The sequence below is a fragment of the Papilio machaon genome, chromosome 20 (assembly GCF_912999745.1).
Source record: "Papilio machaon chromosome 20, ilPapMach1.1, whole genome shotgun sequence".
In the NCBI taxonomy this organism is placed as follows: domain Eukaryota; kingdom Metazoa; phylum Arthropoda; class Insecta; order Lepidoptera; family Papilionidae; genus Papilio; species Papilio machaon.
In genome coordinates this window covers 4024312-4044532 of record NC_060005.1, presented here as the reverse complement: position 1 = coordinate 4044532, position 20221 = coordinate 4024312, and the positions used below count along the sequence as shown (strand labels likewise).

Genomic DNA, 20221 nt, shown 5'->3' with positions numbered 1-20221 from the left:
TTTTTTTATTTCTCGGTTTATTGACAGAATTTTTTTCCGATGGCATGTATTTTTATATATTAATATCATGGATTTTTTTATATGGGCCAAAAGACCAAAGGCTCTAATGTTCTTTTGTTCCATCCTTTCATTAACGTCTTGACTTGACGAGTGAGATAAATTGTTTCCCTAAAAATTATTTAAAATTGTTTATTATTTTTAAAACGATATTGTTCCTAAAGACGATGTTTGCCAAAGTGGATATAACCACTACGTTTTATGTCCCCATATTTCAATGTAAAACAAACACATTTTTGACCTGCAAGATGTATAAAAAAACAAATATTTAGGTTTAAGATCGCATTAAAAGTCTCCTATACTTAGTTATAAATATTTTTGTGTGCTTTGAGAAAAACCCTAATGAAATATTATGACGGTCGTGTTGAAAGGGGTCGAAAAAATTATAATTTTATGTAAATAGCTTCGGGCTTTAAGAAACCTTTAGAGCGTATAATTAATGCTTTCAATGATTTGTAAAGCTTTTGTACTTCTTAGTTTTTTTCAAGTCCAAAATAATTTTTAAAATTATCCACGCCAAAAAAGCGACCCTAAAAATAGCGTAACCTCTTATATTTAATCGATATCTTTATATTTACTATAAATTATTTTATACTGACCGCGCGCCTTTTTTCTATAGCAATGGCGATCATCAGTAACGGTTTTAGTATTCTAGCGCCTTGGGCGAGATTTCTACAGCGCCCCCTTTTGTACAATGCCTTTCGGTTATAGTCAGTGAGATTGTGTGATGTGTAAGCAAACTTGTGGTTCTCTCCAGCACCCTGGGCGATCGCCCAGCCGCACACTAACCTAACGCCGGCCCTGGCGACCGTTCCAGTGGAGATTGGATTCGGGAAAAGGAGGTAGAGAGGGTACTAGAAAAATTGTCTATCCGTATAAAATTATTTAACAAATAAAATGAAAAAAAGACATTTATTTCGTATTACTAATTCATAGTATATATACATTTACGAAGCATCATTAATTTTTAAAAACTATTTGTTAGACAAGGTTTTTTTATAATGAATCAAAAGGTTGGCTTGATATGGACATGTTATAAGGAGAGGAAAATCGCATGTGACAAGGAGAACTTTAAATATCAATGTAGAGGGATATACCGGTAGAGACAGGCCTTAATAGAGATGGATAGATTACGTGAAAGATGACTATCATAATATGATCAAGAATGGAGTGAAGACTGAGATAACGGAAGATAGACCTGGAAGACGAAAACCTAGTGCGTCGACCCTACTTGAGTAGGATAAGGACAGGGAGATGATAAATTTTTCTTCTTTCTTTCTTGCATTTATGATTAAGTAATAAATAAATATAAGACTTCTTTTAACATTTATTTTAATTTACATATAAATGTGCGTGTATTTAATTTTATGTTGCGATAATTTTTATTCATTAACAATTTAAAATTATCACAAATACGTTATAATTAACAAGTTTATTCTATTACCTTATTAATATACATACATACATAATAATTTTCATGGATTAGTCCCATTATTTTCAGTACCGAAATTAATCCGGTTCTGAAAATAATGATCCGGTCTAGTGAGAAATCATTACTCTCTGTCTCTTCGTTGTAATTTATAATGATATCTGTTTTTATTTTTAATAAAATAAAAGGAAAGTCCAAATAGAACTACGACCAAGTCCAAACAATACTAGGACTTGACACACCTGCATAAAGGTTTGGAGGCACATCGACACCTCAGCGAAGGCATTTCAGATTTAATAGGACTTTCAGCAATGAAGAACACGACGAAGATAAAGAAAGAGACCACTATATTTTTTATCCAGACATTTCAGCAGACACGTGATGGGTAAGTTTCTTAATACTAAGCTTAATTTGTTCGATTATATATTACGTTTTTTTTTATACCTGTCTATTTTGCATTGACCAAATATAAACTATCAATAATTTAAATCACTTTTCTATCCCTCTGTTATTACATTTGAATATGCTACGTTATTTTATAAATTTAAAATTTAAGAAATAAATTCAAAAATTATTTTTTGTCTGATCCATACAAATTCGTACTAGTTTTAAACTAAAGGTTAGATTATTTAAAACAGATTTTCACAACATAAAAAGAAAAAAACTCTTGCATTAATAAATGTATAAATCTAGACACAAATAAAAAAAATATATTAAGTACTGACTAACCGTAGGTTACCACTACAATCATGCAAAAGCATATTGTTGATGACACAGATATAGTTCTTTTCAAATATCTAGGCAGCTCGAGATCATCGGCGCACTGCGCAGTTCCCTCCCCCCGCTACACTCCGATACACTGAAAATTGTGTTCTGCGCAGAGTCTGCCGCGAAATTCAGAGCCGCCAAGATATCTGACAACTATATTACTTAGGCAGTGGAAGCCCACGGTAAAAATATTTGTAATAAAATTGTGCGTTCATTTTATATATGTAATTAATAATATGTATATAATTTATAAATATTAATTTCAGTATCAAAATCATAATTTTTTTGCACATAAAATGTACTGAATAATTAGATTTAATCAGAATTTTTGATAGGCATATATAATTGACCAATTTATTTATAAAAATACAAGAAAAAATGCAAACAACAACACTTACAATATTCAGCGATAAAATATTCAAAAATAACATAAGCATAGGAACCATGGTCAAACTTATTTCACTGTTTAATTTAAACTATTTTTACACTGTACAAGTTCATATGACGACATGATCTTATAACGTCACATTAATCATCAAGCCCCGTCGTATACAAGGCAACTTAAATCTTCATCGCTAGTATGGCGTTGCGTGAGCATCGTACACAAAACGTTGAATCGCCGTGGTAAAAAAAAAAAATACATGACAGTTACAGTAAAATGAGGATCTTTACATTTTTTGGCGTTGACAGAGGGGCGCTAGTGAGCTTTTATAATTTAGTTTGACTTATGCTCATCGGTTCTGATAGTCTTGTCGGTCTATATCATTTCATCGTTAATTACCGACTAGAGAAAATTTAAAATACGATATGTTGTAAGTGTGGAACTTCCCTGACTTGAATACTATAAAATTTAATTGAAAAATACATTTGATTTAAGATAACACATCGATAATATTTGACTGATTGATAACATCAATGTTTACGATGTTCCAAATCAAGACATAAACTATGTAAACTAACTTCACTATAGATTATGGAAATTGCATAATTTTATTCATCATTTACAATTTTGTGAAAATTGTGAGATGAAAATGGTAATATACGAACTCTATAGTTACAAACTTTTTACCAACGTTTAGGATTTAATTTGGATCATCATATACAGTAAAAATTGTACTCGCATATTAACTAGTATACAATCGGCTGATTAAATTACTTAAAAAAAAAACAATTAAAAAGTCACTAAAATTGATATGTCAACTTACAATTCGCTAGCCCACTTTTGATGTAAACTTTTTAAATGATCATATGCTCTCCTGGTAATATTTAAAGTGGGTACAATTTCTAACAAACCACTTTCCCCGATTAAACTTAATCCAGCCAAACCTAAGTATGTATGCATTGGATCAGTACAAGTGTCCGGCCATTTTGAAAAACCACCAACAACATAATCCTGAGTCTCATAAACATATCTTTTATTACTATTATAATTTGTCAAATGTAACATATCTAACATTTTCAATGAAGCACCTACCCAAAAACTGTAGCATGTGTCGACTGGTTTGTTAGGTCTGCCTTGGAATCCATCGACTTGTCTGAACACAAGCCATCTCCGGAGACTGTCAAGTTGATATTCTGAGAGTTGGTCCAAACGATTGGTGAGACTTAAGGTTGCGAGAGCACAATATGTTGTACCCCCATGGGATTCTAATTCAGGACATTGTGCTATCCCATAATCATAGCCCTGGAAACAAAAAAAAAATTAAAAATGCATCAATTTTCATCTTCGTTAATTTTTTGAGCGAACACTATATTATTAAACGAGTCTGAATTTGGCTGTTAATTAAATTATATTTCAAATTTCAATAAATACATTGAAAAAAAAATTTGCTTTAACAATTTATAAATAACAAAGCATTTAAAATTGTATCCTTATACCTTCATATTACTCAAATGTTTACTATTTTTGTGTCACAAGCAGTAAAAAAAATTACTATTGTATGCATAATATAAATATAAAACGTTAGATCAAATTTTAATGAAACAAAATACTTACCATACTTTTAATAATATAGTCTGTGGCTTTCTCTACATTGAAACCAGACCAGTCATTTAGAATGTAGCTGATGCAAGCCGCACAGTAGACAAAGCGCATGTCAGATTCACAGCCGGAGAGAGTCGCAGAGAAGTTGCCTTCTTCCGTCTGTAGCGCCTTTACACCTGTAGGGTAAAACAATAGTATTAAGGTAAAACATTGTTATTGGATTGCCGAATCAAAAGTTGAGAAAATAGACTTACTCTATTGACTATTGTGTTGAATGGCCATTTTTTACTTCTAAAAAAATTCTACAAACACTGAGTATTGTTTGCCTTTTTTGCAACATTATTACCTAATAGTGGACAGAAATCTTAGGCAAAAAGTAGCATTTGAAAGAGAGAGTTAGTTTACAAATGAATTGAAATTGAAATCATAGTTCATAACAAATCCACCTTGAATAAAATTTAAATGAAGGTAGTTTCTGAAAAAATGCTAGGGAAGGTAAGTTTTAGGAGTGTTTTGCTTTCCTAGGTGAATATATCTGTTGTATTACACATAAATATTTGCACCTATATAGAAAAATAACATCTCCCTGTCCTTATGTACACATGTGAAGTTAGCACACCAGGCATTCATCGTCTACATATCTATCTGTCGTCATTTCGGTCGTTAATCTCCTCTAATCACCTTTCACGCAATTTATTAACCTCCTCCTATATGGAGAACACTCACCATTAATGATAGCTTTCCTATTAACCCTCGACAGATCATCCCCCAATGCGAGTAAAGTACACAAAGCAGTATACGTCATAGCTAGATGTCCACATCGGTAGTGACTGTTTGCATTGTCAAGCTCTATGTTTATAGTTGAAGAGCCTTGGAAGCCACATGTCGACATGTCACCATCTGTAAACAGGAATTACCTAATCAAGGACGCCATTGAGAGACCCAGGAGAGTGGTTGCTAGAATGGTAGGATGAGGCACCAAAGTAGCAACAGAAGTGGCGCAATGTAAAACGATGTTGAAAATAATTCACATAGTGCAAGTGAAACTACTAAAACGGCATAAAACGCGAATAAAGCCGCATTCACATTTGCCTGACGTGTCGTGTCGTGATGCTTTCTGTCGTGATGGCTACTGTTCACATCTATGTGACGCGTTATGACGAATTTTTAATCAGTTCCGTTATAGCTCTCGGAGAGTTTACACATTCGCAATGTTTTTTCATGAATCATCCGATTCGGATTCAGATTATGAAGAAGATATGCAGTTATTGGCACTGGCAACACTTCTAATAAAACAAAAAAAGAGAAGAAGATATTGGATACATCCAGTAAATACAAAAAGATAGTTTAGTTTTAATAGATTGATCCTTATATTGTTTACATTTTGTATCATAAATCGCTTTATATTGTCGTACGTACTCGATCAGCTCGTCGTCCATACCTTCTGACGCGTCACAACACAACACGTGCGCGTGCACACTAGTCCGACCCGCTGTGTCGTGTCGCTGCGCCGTCCCCCGCACCTCACCCAACTGACGCGGACCGGGATCGCTACTGACGCGACACGACACAAGCCATCACGACACACTGCGTCAGAGAAGTGTGCACGCAACCATATTAATTGTATGAGACCGATACCTTTCTGACGCATCACGACACAACACGTCAAGCCGCGTTCACATTTGTCTGACGTGTTGTGTCGTGATGCTTTGTGTCGTGATGGCTACTGTTCACATCTATGTGACGCGTTATGACGCATTTTTAATCAGTTCCGTTATAGCTCTCGGAGAGTTTACACATTCGCAATATTTTTTCATGAATCATCCGATTCGGATTCAGATTATGAAGAAGATATGCAGTTATTGGCACTGGCAACACTTCTAATAAAACAAAAAAAGAGAAGAAGATATTGGATACATCCAGTAAATACAAAAAGATAGATTGATCCTTATATTGTTTACATTTTGTATCATAAATCGCTTTATATTGTCGTACGTACTCGATCAGCTCGTCGTCCATACCTTCTGACGCGTCACAACACGACACGTGCGCGTGCACACTAGTCCGACCCGCTGTGTCGTGTCGCTGCGCCGTCCCCCGCACCTCACCCAACTGACGCGGACCGGGATCGCTACTGACGCGACACGACACAAGCCATCACGACACACTGCGTCAGAGAAGTGTGCACGCAACCATATTAATTGTATGAGACCGATACCTTTCTGACGCATCACGACACAACACGTCAGGCAAATGTGAACGCGGCTTCAGGCAAATGTGAACGCGGCTTAATGCTCGTATTAAAGCTTATCAAGGTTGATTTAACTTCGAACCGAGCGAATCACGGCCGTCTGCTGATTAATTAATTTTTTATGTTTAAATAGTTCATTTTTTACTACCAGAAAGTGTAAATAAATAGTAAAGTTGTAACTAATTCCTATGTAATTATTCAATGAATCTGTATACTTCTAACTAGAAATCTATAACAATGTATCAAGTCATCCATTCATGATATTTTACAATAATGGTTGCTGGAACATCCTTCAAAAAATCAAGTTCCTCTGCGTCTATGTTTAAAATGCTGAATTATAAAACATAATCTTAACAATTGCCAAACAATGTCGAAACAAAGTAACGGTAGCTGATTACATGGTAATTAACTTTTACAATATTTAAATATAAAAATTACATGCAGATCTGTTATCAATTTTATTACTAACCGTTGAGCTTGCTTCTATTGTTAAGTCAACAAGAATGTAATAAAAGTTTGTCACACTTAAACTGTTTATCATAGTCTATGGTTATTATTTCACTCATTACTATGATTAGCATGTATGTTTATTCATTATATAGTAGTATTAAATCTTAATATATGTGACATAAAACATGTGTAAATACATAAAGCAAGTGTAAAATATACATACTAATATGTATTCAAATTTTATAACAGGGATGGACTTGAATGTTGTATAAACTCAAGAACTATTAGGTGTTAGTGAAAAAATTTTTATACAATTAAATAAAATAAACTAGCAGATGTTTTCCATTGGAAAATAAACTCGAAAAAGTAGACTATATGCATTTACCGGTAAAGCTGAACGTTGCTGTAAATATTGAATATAATTTTAAATAACTGTATTATATTTAAGGGGACATTGAGCAATGTCAAACAGTACATTCTACAAGCATAAAGTCTGTGTAAATATCAAATAAACAATATTTGTAAATGTGGCTGTTTGTTACAAGATAAATACATTTCCACAATATTATATGCAAATTATAAAATACAGACTTAAATATTTAAGACGATTTTTCCCTGTGCTCTGCCAAAAAAAAACATAATACAACTACTCAACAATGTTAGCTCTATCTCAAAGCAAAACAAACCTTTATCCTCTTTGTTTTAGCACAGTTATAAACAAAACTTGCTGTACAGGAAAACTAACATAATTTTTTTTCAATTACATTGATTTCAACTGAATGAGGAACAGACTGATAATGTCGTATTTATGAGTTAAAAAACATAAATCCAAGTTTTTCATTACATTAACATAAGGATATTCTTGATGTAGAATAAAAAGTCTTTAACAAAAAATATTTACAATAAAATTTGTATTATTTTTATTTGTATTTTAGTTATATGACATTTTTCATTAATTAATGATTAAAGCATTAAAAAAATTACCTGATTTACGAGGTTGTACTTGTAATAAGTAAAGCCAGTCAATAATTCTGGACCTTAGTTCAATAGATATTGATGTAATTGATCCTAACACATCCAGACCAGCAACAGAAAAATATGCTATTGTTACCCTGAAATACAATAACTCAAATTACATTTAAAATGATGAGGCCTCTAGACAAGAACATTTACATCTTCATAGTCAACTTGAATGGCAGGAGAAGAGGGCAGGAAGAGGGGGCTCTTTCAGTTCATCCACTCTATTCTGTTTAAGGTAGGTAATAAAACAACAACCTTCCAGATTGTCAATGAATATGGGCAGTCACTTCACTATTATATTGTAACAAATAGAGTGTGTCAGTGGCATTGAACATGGCAAATCAATAGCAATTATAGCTTTGCCCACATGAGTTAACTTTGTATACTTTTTGAATAAATGTGTTAGACAATACATTAATTAATTTAATGAAATTACAGGAAAGGAATTAAAATTTATGTGCATCTATTTAGTTAGTATTTTTTTAAGAAACATTCTCAGACATACCTGGTTGAATCATGCGAAGACAACGAGGATGGTAGGATATTAAGAAATCTCATAAAGTATTTCACATGTTGCCGATGAGCTAATTCCTTGTTCTCTTCATTAATCATTTTTATTTTTTTTCAAAAGTGAAAGGCACAAATTCTGATTTTGAAATTAGGTACCAATATTTGTTTTGAGTTTACTTAACTTTTTAACATTCTTTGTTAAAGTGAAAAATTTAGACGAACACAATCATATTGGCTAATAAAGTAAAAAGTAAGATTACTTATTCTTCCAAGAAATAGTTTCACGACATTTGAAGTTGAACCAAAATCACAAATGTCAGTCTTTAAATACAAAATTCTGACGGGCAGGTTCTCAGGTTCATGACAAATTGTCAAATCCAACATCAATCACATCCAAGTCTATGACACGGTAATAATAATACCGTGAGTGAGAGAGATACAGTTATACACAATTCCTGTGACGTGACAAAGACAGGGATAACTATCTTCCGTCCCTTTCTGCGTACCAGGGTTTGGGCTTTGTTTGGAACAAAGGTTGTCCCCTACAAACAACCTAGGTTGTCCCTAACAAAGTTTGACATTCGTGCTATTTTTCGAAAATTGTGAGTACTTAGTCGCTGTAATTGTGCAAAAATATTTTGATATTACAGTTTTAGTAAGGTAAAGTTTATAAAACATGGTATACTGCTGTATCGTCGGTTGTAAAAGCCGTAGTGAGCGAAAAGAGAAAAACATAACCTTTCACTCGTAAGTACTGAAACTACTTATTCACATGTATTCATACAAAATAAGGAAGAAAATACAAACTAGTTGTTCTTTACAGTCTTTGTAATAACTAATATGTTAAAATACGTGTAAAATCCGCTAAAATAAAATCGTATTTTTCGAACATTATGCGCCCAAACGCAGATGTCATTTGTGTCAAATAATATACTGTAGATCTGGGAAACAAGCGGCCATATTAAACTTCTTTTCAAATTGGTTGGTTATTACCCCTAAAAATAATACCACCATCTTGTTGTAAAAATTACCCTGAATTTAGGGGAAATAAATTATAGTATGTATAATGTATATAAATGAAACAATTCACATTTTTATACTATTTTCAACAGATTTCAAAAGGAGTTTTTAATACTAGTATTGCTGCTGTGTTTTTAAATATTTGATACTTTCTTATCCCGTTGATTTTAAAGAGTATGCTTTTTAATTTGTCCCATGTAAATTTTTATTTCTTAGAAATTACAATCAAAATAGTTAAATATTAAGTAGTTTTACATGTAGTGTTAACTGTAATTATTTACAGAGTAATTTAAAATTATATGATTATAATATTGGTATGTTTTTTGTAGCTTTTTATGAAGACTTAGGGCTTCGTGCATATCGAAGAAAAACAGGACATCGTTTGAATGCTCGTCTAATGGACCTAAGACTGAAGAGATGCCGCGCTTTGTTGAAGCGGTAAGCGGGAAAAAAATATCGGGAAATTCTTTTTTTGGAGTCACTCAAGACATCCTTGATTAAGGCAGCCGCCGATATTGACATGGACCTCGTTCGTGCTGCGATAGACGACTGGCCGAGCAGATTGAAGGCCTGTATTCAAAATCACGGAGGTCATTTTGAATAAACTTTAGTGTCATAAGAATCTATGTTTTGTTAAGTTCATTTTGGTATATAAATGGTCACATAATGAATAAACTTGTTTCAATTATTTTATATTAAACATACTAAGTACATACATATTGACTAAGTATTACCAAAAAATCTGTTTACCTAATCTTAGTCACATAAACAAAAATTACGCATTGTTTGTTATATTTATTACATTTATTAATTACAATTTAATTGGGAATATATAAATTGGTATATATTAAATTATATCGTAATTATTCATTTTCGGGACAAAACAAATAACTGGTAACCCCAATCCTTTTACATATATATAGGTATAGTCTATAGTACTCTCTATCTGTCCCTTACGGGTGAACGCGCGTGTCATATCTATATAATTCTTAATCTGAGATCACATCACATCTTTTTGACATTCCAATGTTGCTATTTTCGAGGCAAATTTTATTTGTTTTTTCATTTGGTCGATTTTAGAATAATTAGAAAAAAGATGTAATCAACCTTGTGTTCAGACCACAAATCTCGAAAGTAATTTTACTTAAAATTGACACTAATGAGGTTAAGAATCAAAGGTTACAATAGAAGTATCCATGCCATGACAACACAGACAACCAAGTTTGACAGTTGTTTATGTCACCTATTTCTATTTGATGTCTACAAACTTTATGGTTCTTTTTCATGGCTGACGTTCCAAGGAGCTAGCCGAAGTCATGAAGGTTTATAAAAAGTGTTTTTATTTCTAAATTCCCTTATACTATAATAAAATAGTAGTGTTAACAGATTATTAGTTTCTTTGCTTGTTCAATAAAATGGCTGTATATTTATTCTGTGCTGGGATTTTTAAGAATAATGTGGATAAATGTTGATGTTTGTTGAAATGAACATGAGTGTTCATTTCACTTTTTATGTATTCGCGTAAAGTGGCATTACTAATGTTATTGTCTATATAGTCAAGCATGTCTACTTTACACATTTTTTTATTTTAGTTCAAATATATGTGCGCGATTCTAACCTATATTTGTTGTTATAGTTGAACGTCTCCTACCCGGTAACGGGATGTCAGAAGTTATTCGAGGTGGTGGACGAGCACAAGCTCCGTATCTTTTATGAAAAGCGCATGGGCGCTGAAGTTGAAGCTGATCAACTAGGAGATGAATGGAAGGGCTACATTTTACGTGTTGCCGGCGGTAACGACAAGCAAGGATTTCCCATGAAACAGGGAGTTCTTACCAACAGTACGTATTCTAAACAGTGATATCATTTATGCATTTGCGCCTGTTCACTATAAACTCCATTTTAGAGCGACGTACGTTATTAAAATTTCTTCTATATTTTAGGCCGTGTCCGTTTGTTGATGTCCAAGGGTCACTCTTGCTACAGACCTCGTCGTGATGGTGAGAGGAAGCGCAAATCAGTCCGTGGTTGCATTGTTGATGCTAACTTATCTGTTTTGGCTCTAGTTATTGTCCGCAAGGGTGCCCAGGTAATTATTTTTTACTGCAATAAACAGTGCAAAGTTCCCCTGTTCTTACTGTTTCTCAGATCTACAAATCTGAGTAATTATATGCGGCAGGGTAGATTAAAAATTATGTGAAACACATCCTCATGTCTAGCCATCATAGGCCTGGGTTATGTTTTACATTGAACAATTGTATTTAATACAATAATCTATAATGTATTCCTAAATACTAACAATCTCTCGAAAAAATCTAAATCTTAAAAATGATAAATGAAAAGTAAATTTTAGCCATATGTCAAATGAAAATTATGTTTGTATTATATTAATTTTCAGGAAATCCCCGGATTGACAGACGGTGATGTCCCACGTCGCCTTGGTCCCAAGCGTGCATCTAAGATCCGCAAACTGTTCAATTTGACCAAACAAGATGATGTTCGTCGCTATGTTGTCAAACGTCTCCTGCCCACCAAGGAAGGCAAGGAAAATGCCAAGCCTAGATATAAGGTAAGTTTTTATCTAATAATTGTGTGAGGAGTGAGACATGTTTTGAATCTAAAGTTTAAATTAAACATTTTTCATTAAAATGCAAATTGTTTTTTATTAGTTATTAAAGATTAATTTACTTCAAATTACTTATTATTATTTAATGAAGTGTTAAGTAAAAACATGCTTTGGTAAGGCTTTTGAAGTATGACTAATTATTTTATGTTTTAAAAATTTCCCTGATATTTATTGTTTGTTAGTTTAAAAAACTCTAACAAACAGCACAATCAGGGTAAAAAAATGTGCACCGAGCAGAAGATTCCGATTTTTGTCTGTCTCTTTTACAGTGTGCCGTACAAAAAATACTTATTTGTTGTATTTCTCCTATAAAATATCAATTATAGTAATGTAAAACTATGTCTGTTGAATTTGGTGTTTATAAATTTAGAGTAAAACATATTATGTGCAAATTGTTTGTCAATGACTCCCGCAACACCAGTACTGTAAGTTACGCTACCAGTTGGTCATGAGGCAATCAGCAAAGCTTTTGGGCACCAGTAAAATTCAGTTTTTAAATCTTGTAACAGAACAATTCTGAATTGTCTTTTCAGTCAAGTTCATAAATAGAAATTTAAAATTTTACCACTCAGTCTAAAACATAGGTGCAATGTACAAGTACTTTGTAAAATAACCATGCAGATAAAATAATTAGTATTGATTATTCTAGGCCCCCAAGATTCAGAGGTTAGTCACCCCTGTAGTTCTGCAGCGTAGACGCCACCGTTTGGCTCTGAAGAAGAAGCGTCTGGCTAAGCGCAAGGCATCCGAGGCTGAATATGCCAAGCTTTTGGCACAGAGAAAGAAGGAATCTAAGGTAAGAGAAAAAAATGTTTACAAATTTACATAATGTGATTAGCTTTATCCAACTGCGAGAGTACCAGTAATATTAAGTTGTGACTTTGGAGTCTTACAGATATGTTATTGTATTATATTCTAGCTAGCTACCTGCAGTTGTTTCCGAGATTACTTGGAACAAATGCGGCCTTACACTTTTTTTAAATTTGCTTTTTCGTTTTCAGAGAAGCAAAAATACATTGTGTACGAAATATTGTTTTTTTTTTTTTCAATATTACAGTAGTTTTGTGTTCATAACCAATCTATTGAGTTATACACAGTACATTTAAAATTGCATTAAAATTTAACTCAATCTGTCACTGTGTTGTTGAATATATTCATTTTAGGTATATTTTTAGGTCAACAGGAGGTATCATATAGGCACAACTATTTGTGCTAATCATACCTACTGTTAGATTAAGGGCTGTGTCTTACCCCTTGGTGTATACTCAATATATACTAAGGTATTAAATCAGCTACAAGACATTGTTAATCATAGTTATTATGATGTAACTTCCAAATTCAATATTTGATCTGAGTCATCTTTTTCTCTTCCAATTTAAACGAAATAGATTTAAAATGTAATTTAAGAACACAACAGATAAGCAAAAATAGTTTGAAAATAGATTTTTGGGTTCTGTTACTAGTCATATTTTTAAATGATTTGACTTTGTGAGAAAATGTATTTTATAATTGTGTTTATTGTTACAGGTCCGCCGCCAGGAGGAGATCAACCGCAGGCGATCAGCGTCAATGCGCGACTCCAAGAGCTCAAGCCACAGCGCTCCACAGAAGTGAATAATCTTTTTAAAAATATAAAAATTGTAAAACCTGTATACCATCTTTTTATCATTATCAGCTCACTATACATCCCCACAGAAGGGCTTGGTGTCTACCCCAAGGTAGAGGTGCCTAGTCCATAGCCAACCACGCTGACCAAGTGCGGGTTGGTTGACTTCACTCATATCTTCGAATTTCTTCTCAGATATGTGTTTTCCTTCACCGTAGGAACGTCTGATAAATGTATATATGTAAATCGAAAACACATTGGTACATGGCGTGATTCAAACCCAGAGCCTGCAGATTGCAAGTCAAGTGCTTAAGCCTCGAACCACCGACGCTCGAATTGATTAGTAATTTTCATGCTACCCTATTATTTTACTTTTAACACCCTATTTTATTCAATGAAAAAGAGCCACACATTAAATTTAATTTCTTTCAATTGTAAATTAAAATATATTTTAGGTTTCTCATGTTGGTTTGAGATTTATAGTGTTATAATTTATTTAAATTAAATATATCAAAAACGAATCACAGTGAAGCAGTACTAGAAATGCATAGGTAGGCATGTATTGTACTCGTCGATGTGTTTTAACTGCTGCGGTGCTTCAATAATCCTAGACCGACGTATCGAGCCATCACTCTGAGGTAAGAAGGGTTCAGTTTCTTTCGCTTCCCAAGCAATGATTTTAATAATTTCTCTGATGAGTCATCAAATGGCTTTTGATAATCGGATGCCTGAAAAATTTGTTAAACAGTCAAAGGTGTCCTCTCTCCAAGTTGGCATTTACGTAATTGAAATGAGCAGTTAATTTTGTAATTATTAATGAAAATATTAAAAAAAACAAACAATTTAAATAAATCTTACAGTTGTTTTAGCGATCCAACATAATTCATCTAAAAGACTGTTATCGTTGGATTGGGACAAAAATGATATACCTTCGTTCTGAAAAAAATTTAAGGTCGCGTTAAACTCATTCGGAAAAACACCGATCGGATTTGATAAATTATAAAGTACTAGCTTTTACCCGCGACTTCGTCCGCGTGGAATAAAAAAAAATGCACCCAAGATAAAAAAGTTCCTATGTCCGTCTCCTAGTTCTAAGCTACCTCCCCATCAATACTCAGCTAAATCAGTTCGATCCTGAGTTATAAATAGTGTAACTAACACGACTTTCTTGTATATATATAGATTCGTTAATAAAAAAATGACTAACAATAGAAAAAAAAGTTATTCAATTAATAAATTTTACCTGTGATATACACAAATTCTCCTTTTCAATAACCTCAATTTCCATGTCAAGTTCTGCAGCTGTGGTTATTCTGTTCACTGCAATCCCTTGCAGTATCATGGGCCGGAATCGTTTCAGATTCCTGGTTTCCTTCTTGTTAGATAACAAGAGAATAAGAAGAGCCTGTGCTTGCGTGATCTCTTTAATCCAACTTCTCATCTATAACAAAAGATAAAGCGTTATACCAAAACAAAAACTCAACCGCCTAACCTCTATTCATTTTAATTCTGTATCTGTCTATATCTTCCATCCCTGGCGTAGCTAGATCTTGTCTCTCTAGTAACATTCATAATTTGATTAGGCAATCTAGGAGGCTGCATTCACGATAGTTAGGGGATTTACAATGAGTTGATAGAACTCCGTTTAAAAATTTAAATTTTTAGCGACTACAAAAATAGCATACCTCGATAATAGATGACATGATTGCTACATCCGAATGACCCATTAAAACTTTAGACAATGGCTTATAACATCCAAGGGCATGAAAGAATTCGTCTAGATTTGTGATTTTATTTAATGAAGTACAACTTTCTTTTGACATATTCGTCAGTGACTTGCATTTCTTGTGAAGCTTAATAAATGTTTTCTTGACGCATTTTTTGGCGATTTCATGGCTACCTTTATCATATTTTGGTATTCTTCTTTCAATATTTGAATCTACATTATTCATTCTCTCGTATGGAAGTTCTCTGATTGATAAAGTTATTGAAAATTTAGGCATTGAGTCAAGCGTTCGTCGTAGATCGTCAGAGATTACAATACGACAATTATGCGAAGGGAAACATTTCTTATTCCATCGACTTACTCCTATCATAAAATTATTTATTCCAGAAATCAATTTTTCTACATCATTTAAACCTAACGCCTGGCTGATCGTGGTAAATGGTGAACTATACGGCACCATTTCTGTGCAAGTATTTACTAACGGTTTTGTTAGCAATCTCTGATTATTTTTAATGTCAGATAATTTTTCAAAATTAAATTTCATGTATTTTCGTAAAGTTGGCGAAAAATTTAATAGACGTTTAGTTTCAATTTTCTTTATCAATGTATTCTTTAGACACCAATCCAAATTTGGAGGAATAGGAGTGATTTTTTCATCTATATTAGATATTTCTTTTATAGAAAATTTTCCAGTAATTAAATTTTGCAATTCCAAACTAAACTGCATAATAGGATAGAAAATGATTCTGGGAATAATCTGATTAGCGTTGGTTTCAATATTAAAAGGCGAATTGGGTAATTCTGTGAATGCTTTATCTTTCATTATTTGAGATAGAAACTTGGGCAATATACTGCATAGCTTTGCAGGCAACATTCCATTTGGTATTCTATCCTGACATTTATATAGCGTACTTTGATTCTCAGGTTTTATAACCGATGAAAATGATGGAAGCGTCGAATTAAAAGATGATTCCGATACGGAAGGAATGCAGATGTCAAATTGTAACACAACATTCGTCAAACTGTAATGCACTGAAACTAAAGTGCTGGTAATCATTTTAACATCAACTTGTAATGGCATAACATTACGATTATCATCAAAACCTGGTATAGTTGTACTATCTGTATCATTTGTAACATCTTGATTGATATTTTCGTCTTCTGGAATTGTTTCTACCTTGGGGACAGATATAATGACTTCTGTGCCTAGAAAAATCGCACCGCAATTGCAGATTATTAATGATAATAAGTTACTACATTTCATTACCTTTTAGTTAGGTAAAAAAAAAGTTATAATGATAAAGTTATCGTTCGCAATAAGTTCACACCCACGACAATTGTCGAAGGGCGGGATTGGAACCCAAGACCGCAATATCGATGGTCCGTACCCTTAAATATTAGGCTATTGGCGTTTTGATCGTCAAATTGTCTAACACTTAACGTAAGGATGCGGCATCTTCGAATTTTTTATTTACACATTTATCTAAACACAATAATAAATAAAGTCTTACCAGAATTAATGTTTTCGCTATCAATGTCATGTTGAGTATAATACATTCCTTTTTTTATTTTCTTGATAATATTGTCAATGAAATCGCTAGCCCATTTTACTTTAGACCATGAATATTTGTTAGGTTGAGGTTTATTGAAGTGCGAGGTATTTTCGCATAATTCTTTATAATCGACTCCTCTAAACGATTCTAAATGTATTTTACTTTCCGTGTTATGTTTCATAGATCTCAGTATACTTGAATGGTTATTAACAACATTTTTGTTAACTAAATTCCTCTGAGGTTTAATGAAATCTATCATTTTATCTTTGAATTGATTTAATACTTTCTTTTTCTGAGGTACCGGTATGTTAGTTTTCATATCTTCTTTTAGTTGAAAATTAGTTTTCGATTCCTTTTTCTTAGAAACAGGGCTGTGCATTCTAGTACCAACGAAATTATGAACTGATTTACGATTCGACATTTCATTGCGACAATCTTTTCTCGCAGGTACATTTTGATGTTTAGGGGCTAAAGAATTTTTTATTTGGTTTTCCAAAACTTTTCTCCTTGAATCTACTTTATTTCTGTTTGAATCAACGATCCATTCTTTCATATAAGGCCACACTTGTTGATTCAAACCGTCAAAGTGTGGTGGATCGTAATCCACAATACTAAACGTAGAACTAAGTTCGTCTTTTCCAAGTATAACAATTGGATATTTTAAGTTTACCAACCTTCTTTTAATTTCTGTTTGAGTTAATTTTGGAATTCCGTAATTTCTTTGATTATAGAGTAATTGTTTGGAAAAATATCTATTTTCTTTCATAAAATAATTTCCTTTGTTTTCCAAGGGATTTTTACTGTTGTCATTAATTTTGACATCAGAAAAGTTTTTAAGACCTGTTTTACTAGATATTGACGACAAGAATACGTTTGATTCACGATATTTATTGTCTTCCATCGACGTTTCATTTTGTATGTACTCTATTTTTTCCTCGGGTAAGGTTTCATCTTCGCTATTACCATTTGGATTATCAATCAACTCGATGTAACTGTCTTGAACTTCATTTGGTCGTTGACCAGAGTATTGTTTCTTAAACAAATCACTCGGTTGACAATTCAAAAAGGTTTCTGTTTTATTATCTGTCCCACTTATATCAACTGACTGGATATTTTTCTTATTAGCTTTTTGTTTATTGTAGCTATTTTTCAACGAATTTTTCTTTGAAATTCGAGAACTTCGTACATCCGTTACCGGAAGTTTAGTTAATTCTTTAAAATTCGAATCTCCTTTCTTACTTACAATCGTAACTCTATCGAAGCTGGACGGTTTCGAACAAATGCTTTGCGATTTACTTTTAATGTCGTAACTAGATATATAAGAAAATTCCTCAGTCGTACATGTTTCAATAAGCCTGAAATTTGATGAGCCTGAGATTTGAGAGCATTTGATTTTAAATTACCTACCTACCAATAGCCTAGCCTACCCTAGCCTACCCTACCTACCTACCTACCCTAGCCTACCTAGCTACCAATAAATACGACCTAAGTTATCTAAAATAAATGAAAGCAATAACATAACAAAATATGACTCCGTCGTCTGCTGTTTTTTGAATATAATTTGTGCAGCGTTAAACAAATCCTAATGATCTAAAATAATAATATAATCTACGAAAAGTCTAGCTACCCGGTTTCTTTTTGATTCTTAGTATAGTTTCCCTTTCTTTTAATTGTTTCAATGCTGTCTTCAGACAAACGTGGAGATGTAATATAGGAAAATTTGTTGATGCTTCTCAATATTGTCCAGAGATCACCGGGCCGAACGACTTCTCCTCTTTTTCTTGTTCGATTTATTTTTTGCATTTTGTCATTAATCCTCTTATCTTGATTAAATTGCTTTTTATCTACTTTTATTGCCGGGGTACATATTAAATCTCCGTTATAAAATTCAAATTTCTTCTCTTCTAGATTAGGACCACCGAATTTTTTCGCAGGACGGCGTTTTCGTTTACATCTGCGATTGGTGTCGACTCGACTGTGATACTCCGATTCATTCATATCGCTAACAGTTTGTTGACCATTACTCAGCTCCTTCGATACAACTAAACGTGAAGATTTATCTTTCTTAAATTTACCTTTACTCGACTTAAATTCATCCGAACTAGTCTTATAAATTTTACACGCTTGGGAAAACGATGATGTGACGTCATTAGGCTTCTTTTGAAAGATTTTCTTTTCGGTCGATATTATGCGCACCTTCGTACAATTTAAATAAGGCGACTTTTGTTCATGAGAATTATTAGATTTTCCTAACTTGTTTGAAAAAGATGAAATGCTCGTATTTTCACTAAAGTTAATTTTCACTGGAAGATTATTTGATGCATTTTTATTGAAAGAATAATTTGAGAGAGCTATATTTTCATTCATTAAATTTTCATTCATCAAAGTTTTTGTAACCATATTATAAGCGTTAGAGACTTCGATGTTGTGGATTCTGAAATAGAAGTAAGACTGATAGTAAAGACCTTAATTTTTTTTTACAGCTAGTTTTGGAAAGGTTTACATAACCATTACATTTGATAACCATCAATGTAGGTTGGTAAAGATCGTAAGGATTGTATTAAACCAAGCTCACTTGCTAATGTGACTGACCAATAAATCTGTAGGCACTTTGATAAAGTCCGTACTCTACCTCACAAACACCTGTTTATATAGCAATTAGTTCTTTTGTCACTCGGACCGGTAATAATTATATATTACAAAATCATATCCATACCATCTTTCCCCATACAAAACAAAGTAATTGCTAAGAACGATTCATGTTTCATTCCCAACACCAAACTGTAGTCCTTGAAAATACATATATAAAAACCAACTTACTTGTCACAATAATTTCGAAAATTCTAGATTAGATTCGGATTACTTTTCACATGGAAATGACAACTAATTGTGACCTGAATGAAAAAAATATTTTCATTAACAAATATGAAAACAAAAAACCTACGCCATTGACACTAACAAATTATTCCAAGAAAAGTGTCAAGATCACTTTTCAGAAAAGGTAATTGTATTATGCCAAGTATGTTGATGTATTCTTATACAAACTTTTTCCTAATAATTAAAGGTTCCTTATCGATTATAGTATCAAATTTTTTAATGTAATTCCAGTGCACCAATTTTTTATGATGACGTACATCGTCGTGTAAGGGGATAAGTAACGTGTCGAATTGGGGCACTACCACCAAGTTGCTTTGACGGTTGACGGTCTTACTATGGTTGAT

The 20221-nt window shown here is 32.9% G+C and overlaps 3 protein-coding genes across 3 annotated transcripts; 1 reads left to right on the top strand and 2 right to left on the bottom strand.

The window, feature by feature from the left end:
- Positions 1-3365: 3365 nt before the first annotated feature.
- On the bottom strand, positions 3366-8732 carry LOC106716372 (geranylgeranyl transferase type-1 subunit beta). Its single transcript, XM_045682856.1, has 5 exons — positions 8465-8732; positions 7924-8051; positions 4965-5138; positions 4251-4414; positions 3366-3938 (listed from the first exon to the last, which is right to left on the bottom strand). The coding sequence occupies exons 1-5, from the start codon at positions 8569-8571 to the stop codon at positions 3456-3458; spliced, it is 1056 nt and encodes a 351-aa protein (XP_045538812.1). The 5' UTR covers positions 8572-8732; the 3' UTR covers positions 3366-3455.
- A 2001-nt stretch (positions 8733-10733) lies between these two features.
- On the top strand, positions 10734-13765 carry LOC106716365 (40S ribosomal protein S6). Its single transcript, XM_014509874.2, has 6 exons — positions 10734-10811; positions 11126-11330; positions 11433-11578; positions 11888-12058; positions 12765-12911; positions 13643-13765. Exons 1-6 carry the CDS (start codon positions 10806-10808, stop codon positions 13727-13729), a joined length of 762 nt encoding a protein of 253 aa, XP_014365360.2. The 5' UTR covers positions 10734-10805; the 3' UTR covers positions 13730-13765.
- Positions 13766-14272: 507 nt separating this feature from the next.
- Positions 14273-19400, bottom strand: LOC106716368. The gene is made up of 6 exons (XM_014509876.2): positions 18628-19400; positions 16959-18355; positions 15407-16653; positions 14965-15162; positions 14580-14657; positions 14273-14449 (listed from the first exon to the last, which is right to left on the bottom strand). Exons 1-6 carry the CDS (start codon positions 19398-19400, stop codon positions 14303-14305), a joined length of 3840 nt encoding a protein of 1279 aa, XP_014365362.2. The 3' UTR covers positions 14273-14302.
- Between the last annotated feature and the right edge of the window lie 821 nt (positions 19401-20221).

Excerpts from the sequence above, each read along its gene's own strand:
- LOC106716372 (XM_045682856.1), bottom strand. The coding sequence starts at position 8,571 with ATGATTAATGAAGAGAACAAGGAATTAGCTCATCGGCAACATGTGAAA. Across the intron at positions 5,139-7,923 it reads AGTACAACCTCGTAAATCAG|ATGGTGACATGTCGACATGT; the intron begins GTAATTTTTTTA and ends TCCTGTTTACAG. Across the intron at positions 4,415-4,964 it reads TAGGAAAGCTATCATTAATG|GTGTAAAGGCGCTACAGACG; the intron begins GTGAGTGTTCTC and ends TTTACCCTACAG.
- LOC106716365 (XM_014509874.2), top strand. Across the intron at positions 11,331-11,432 it reads ACAGGGAGTTCTTACCAACA|GCCGTGTCCGTTTGTTGATG; the intron begins GTACGTATTCTA and ends TCTATATTTTAG. Across the intron at positions 11,579-11,887 it reads TTGTCCGCAAGGGTGCCCAG|GAAATCCCCGGATTGACAGA; the intron begins GTAATTATTTTT and ends ATTAATTTTCAG.
- LOC106716368 (XM_014509876.2), bottom strand. The coding sequence starts at position 19,400 with ATGGTTACAAAAACTTTGATGAATGAAAATTTAATGAATGAAAATATA. Across the intron at positions 15,163-15,406 it reads TCATGTCATCTATTATCGAG|ATGAGAAGTTGGATTAAAGA; the intron begins GTATGCTATTTT and ends CTTTTGTTATAG. Across the intron at positions 14,658-14,964 it reads AGAATTTGTGTATATCACAG|AACGAAGGTATATCATTTTT; the intron begins GTAAAATTTATT and ends AATTTTTTTCAG.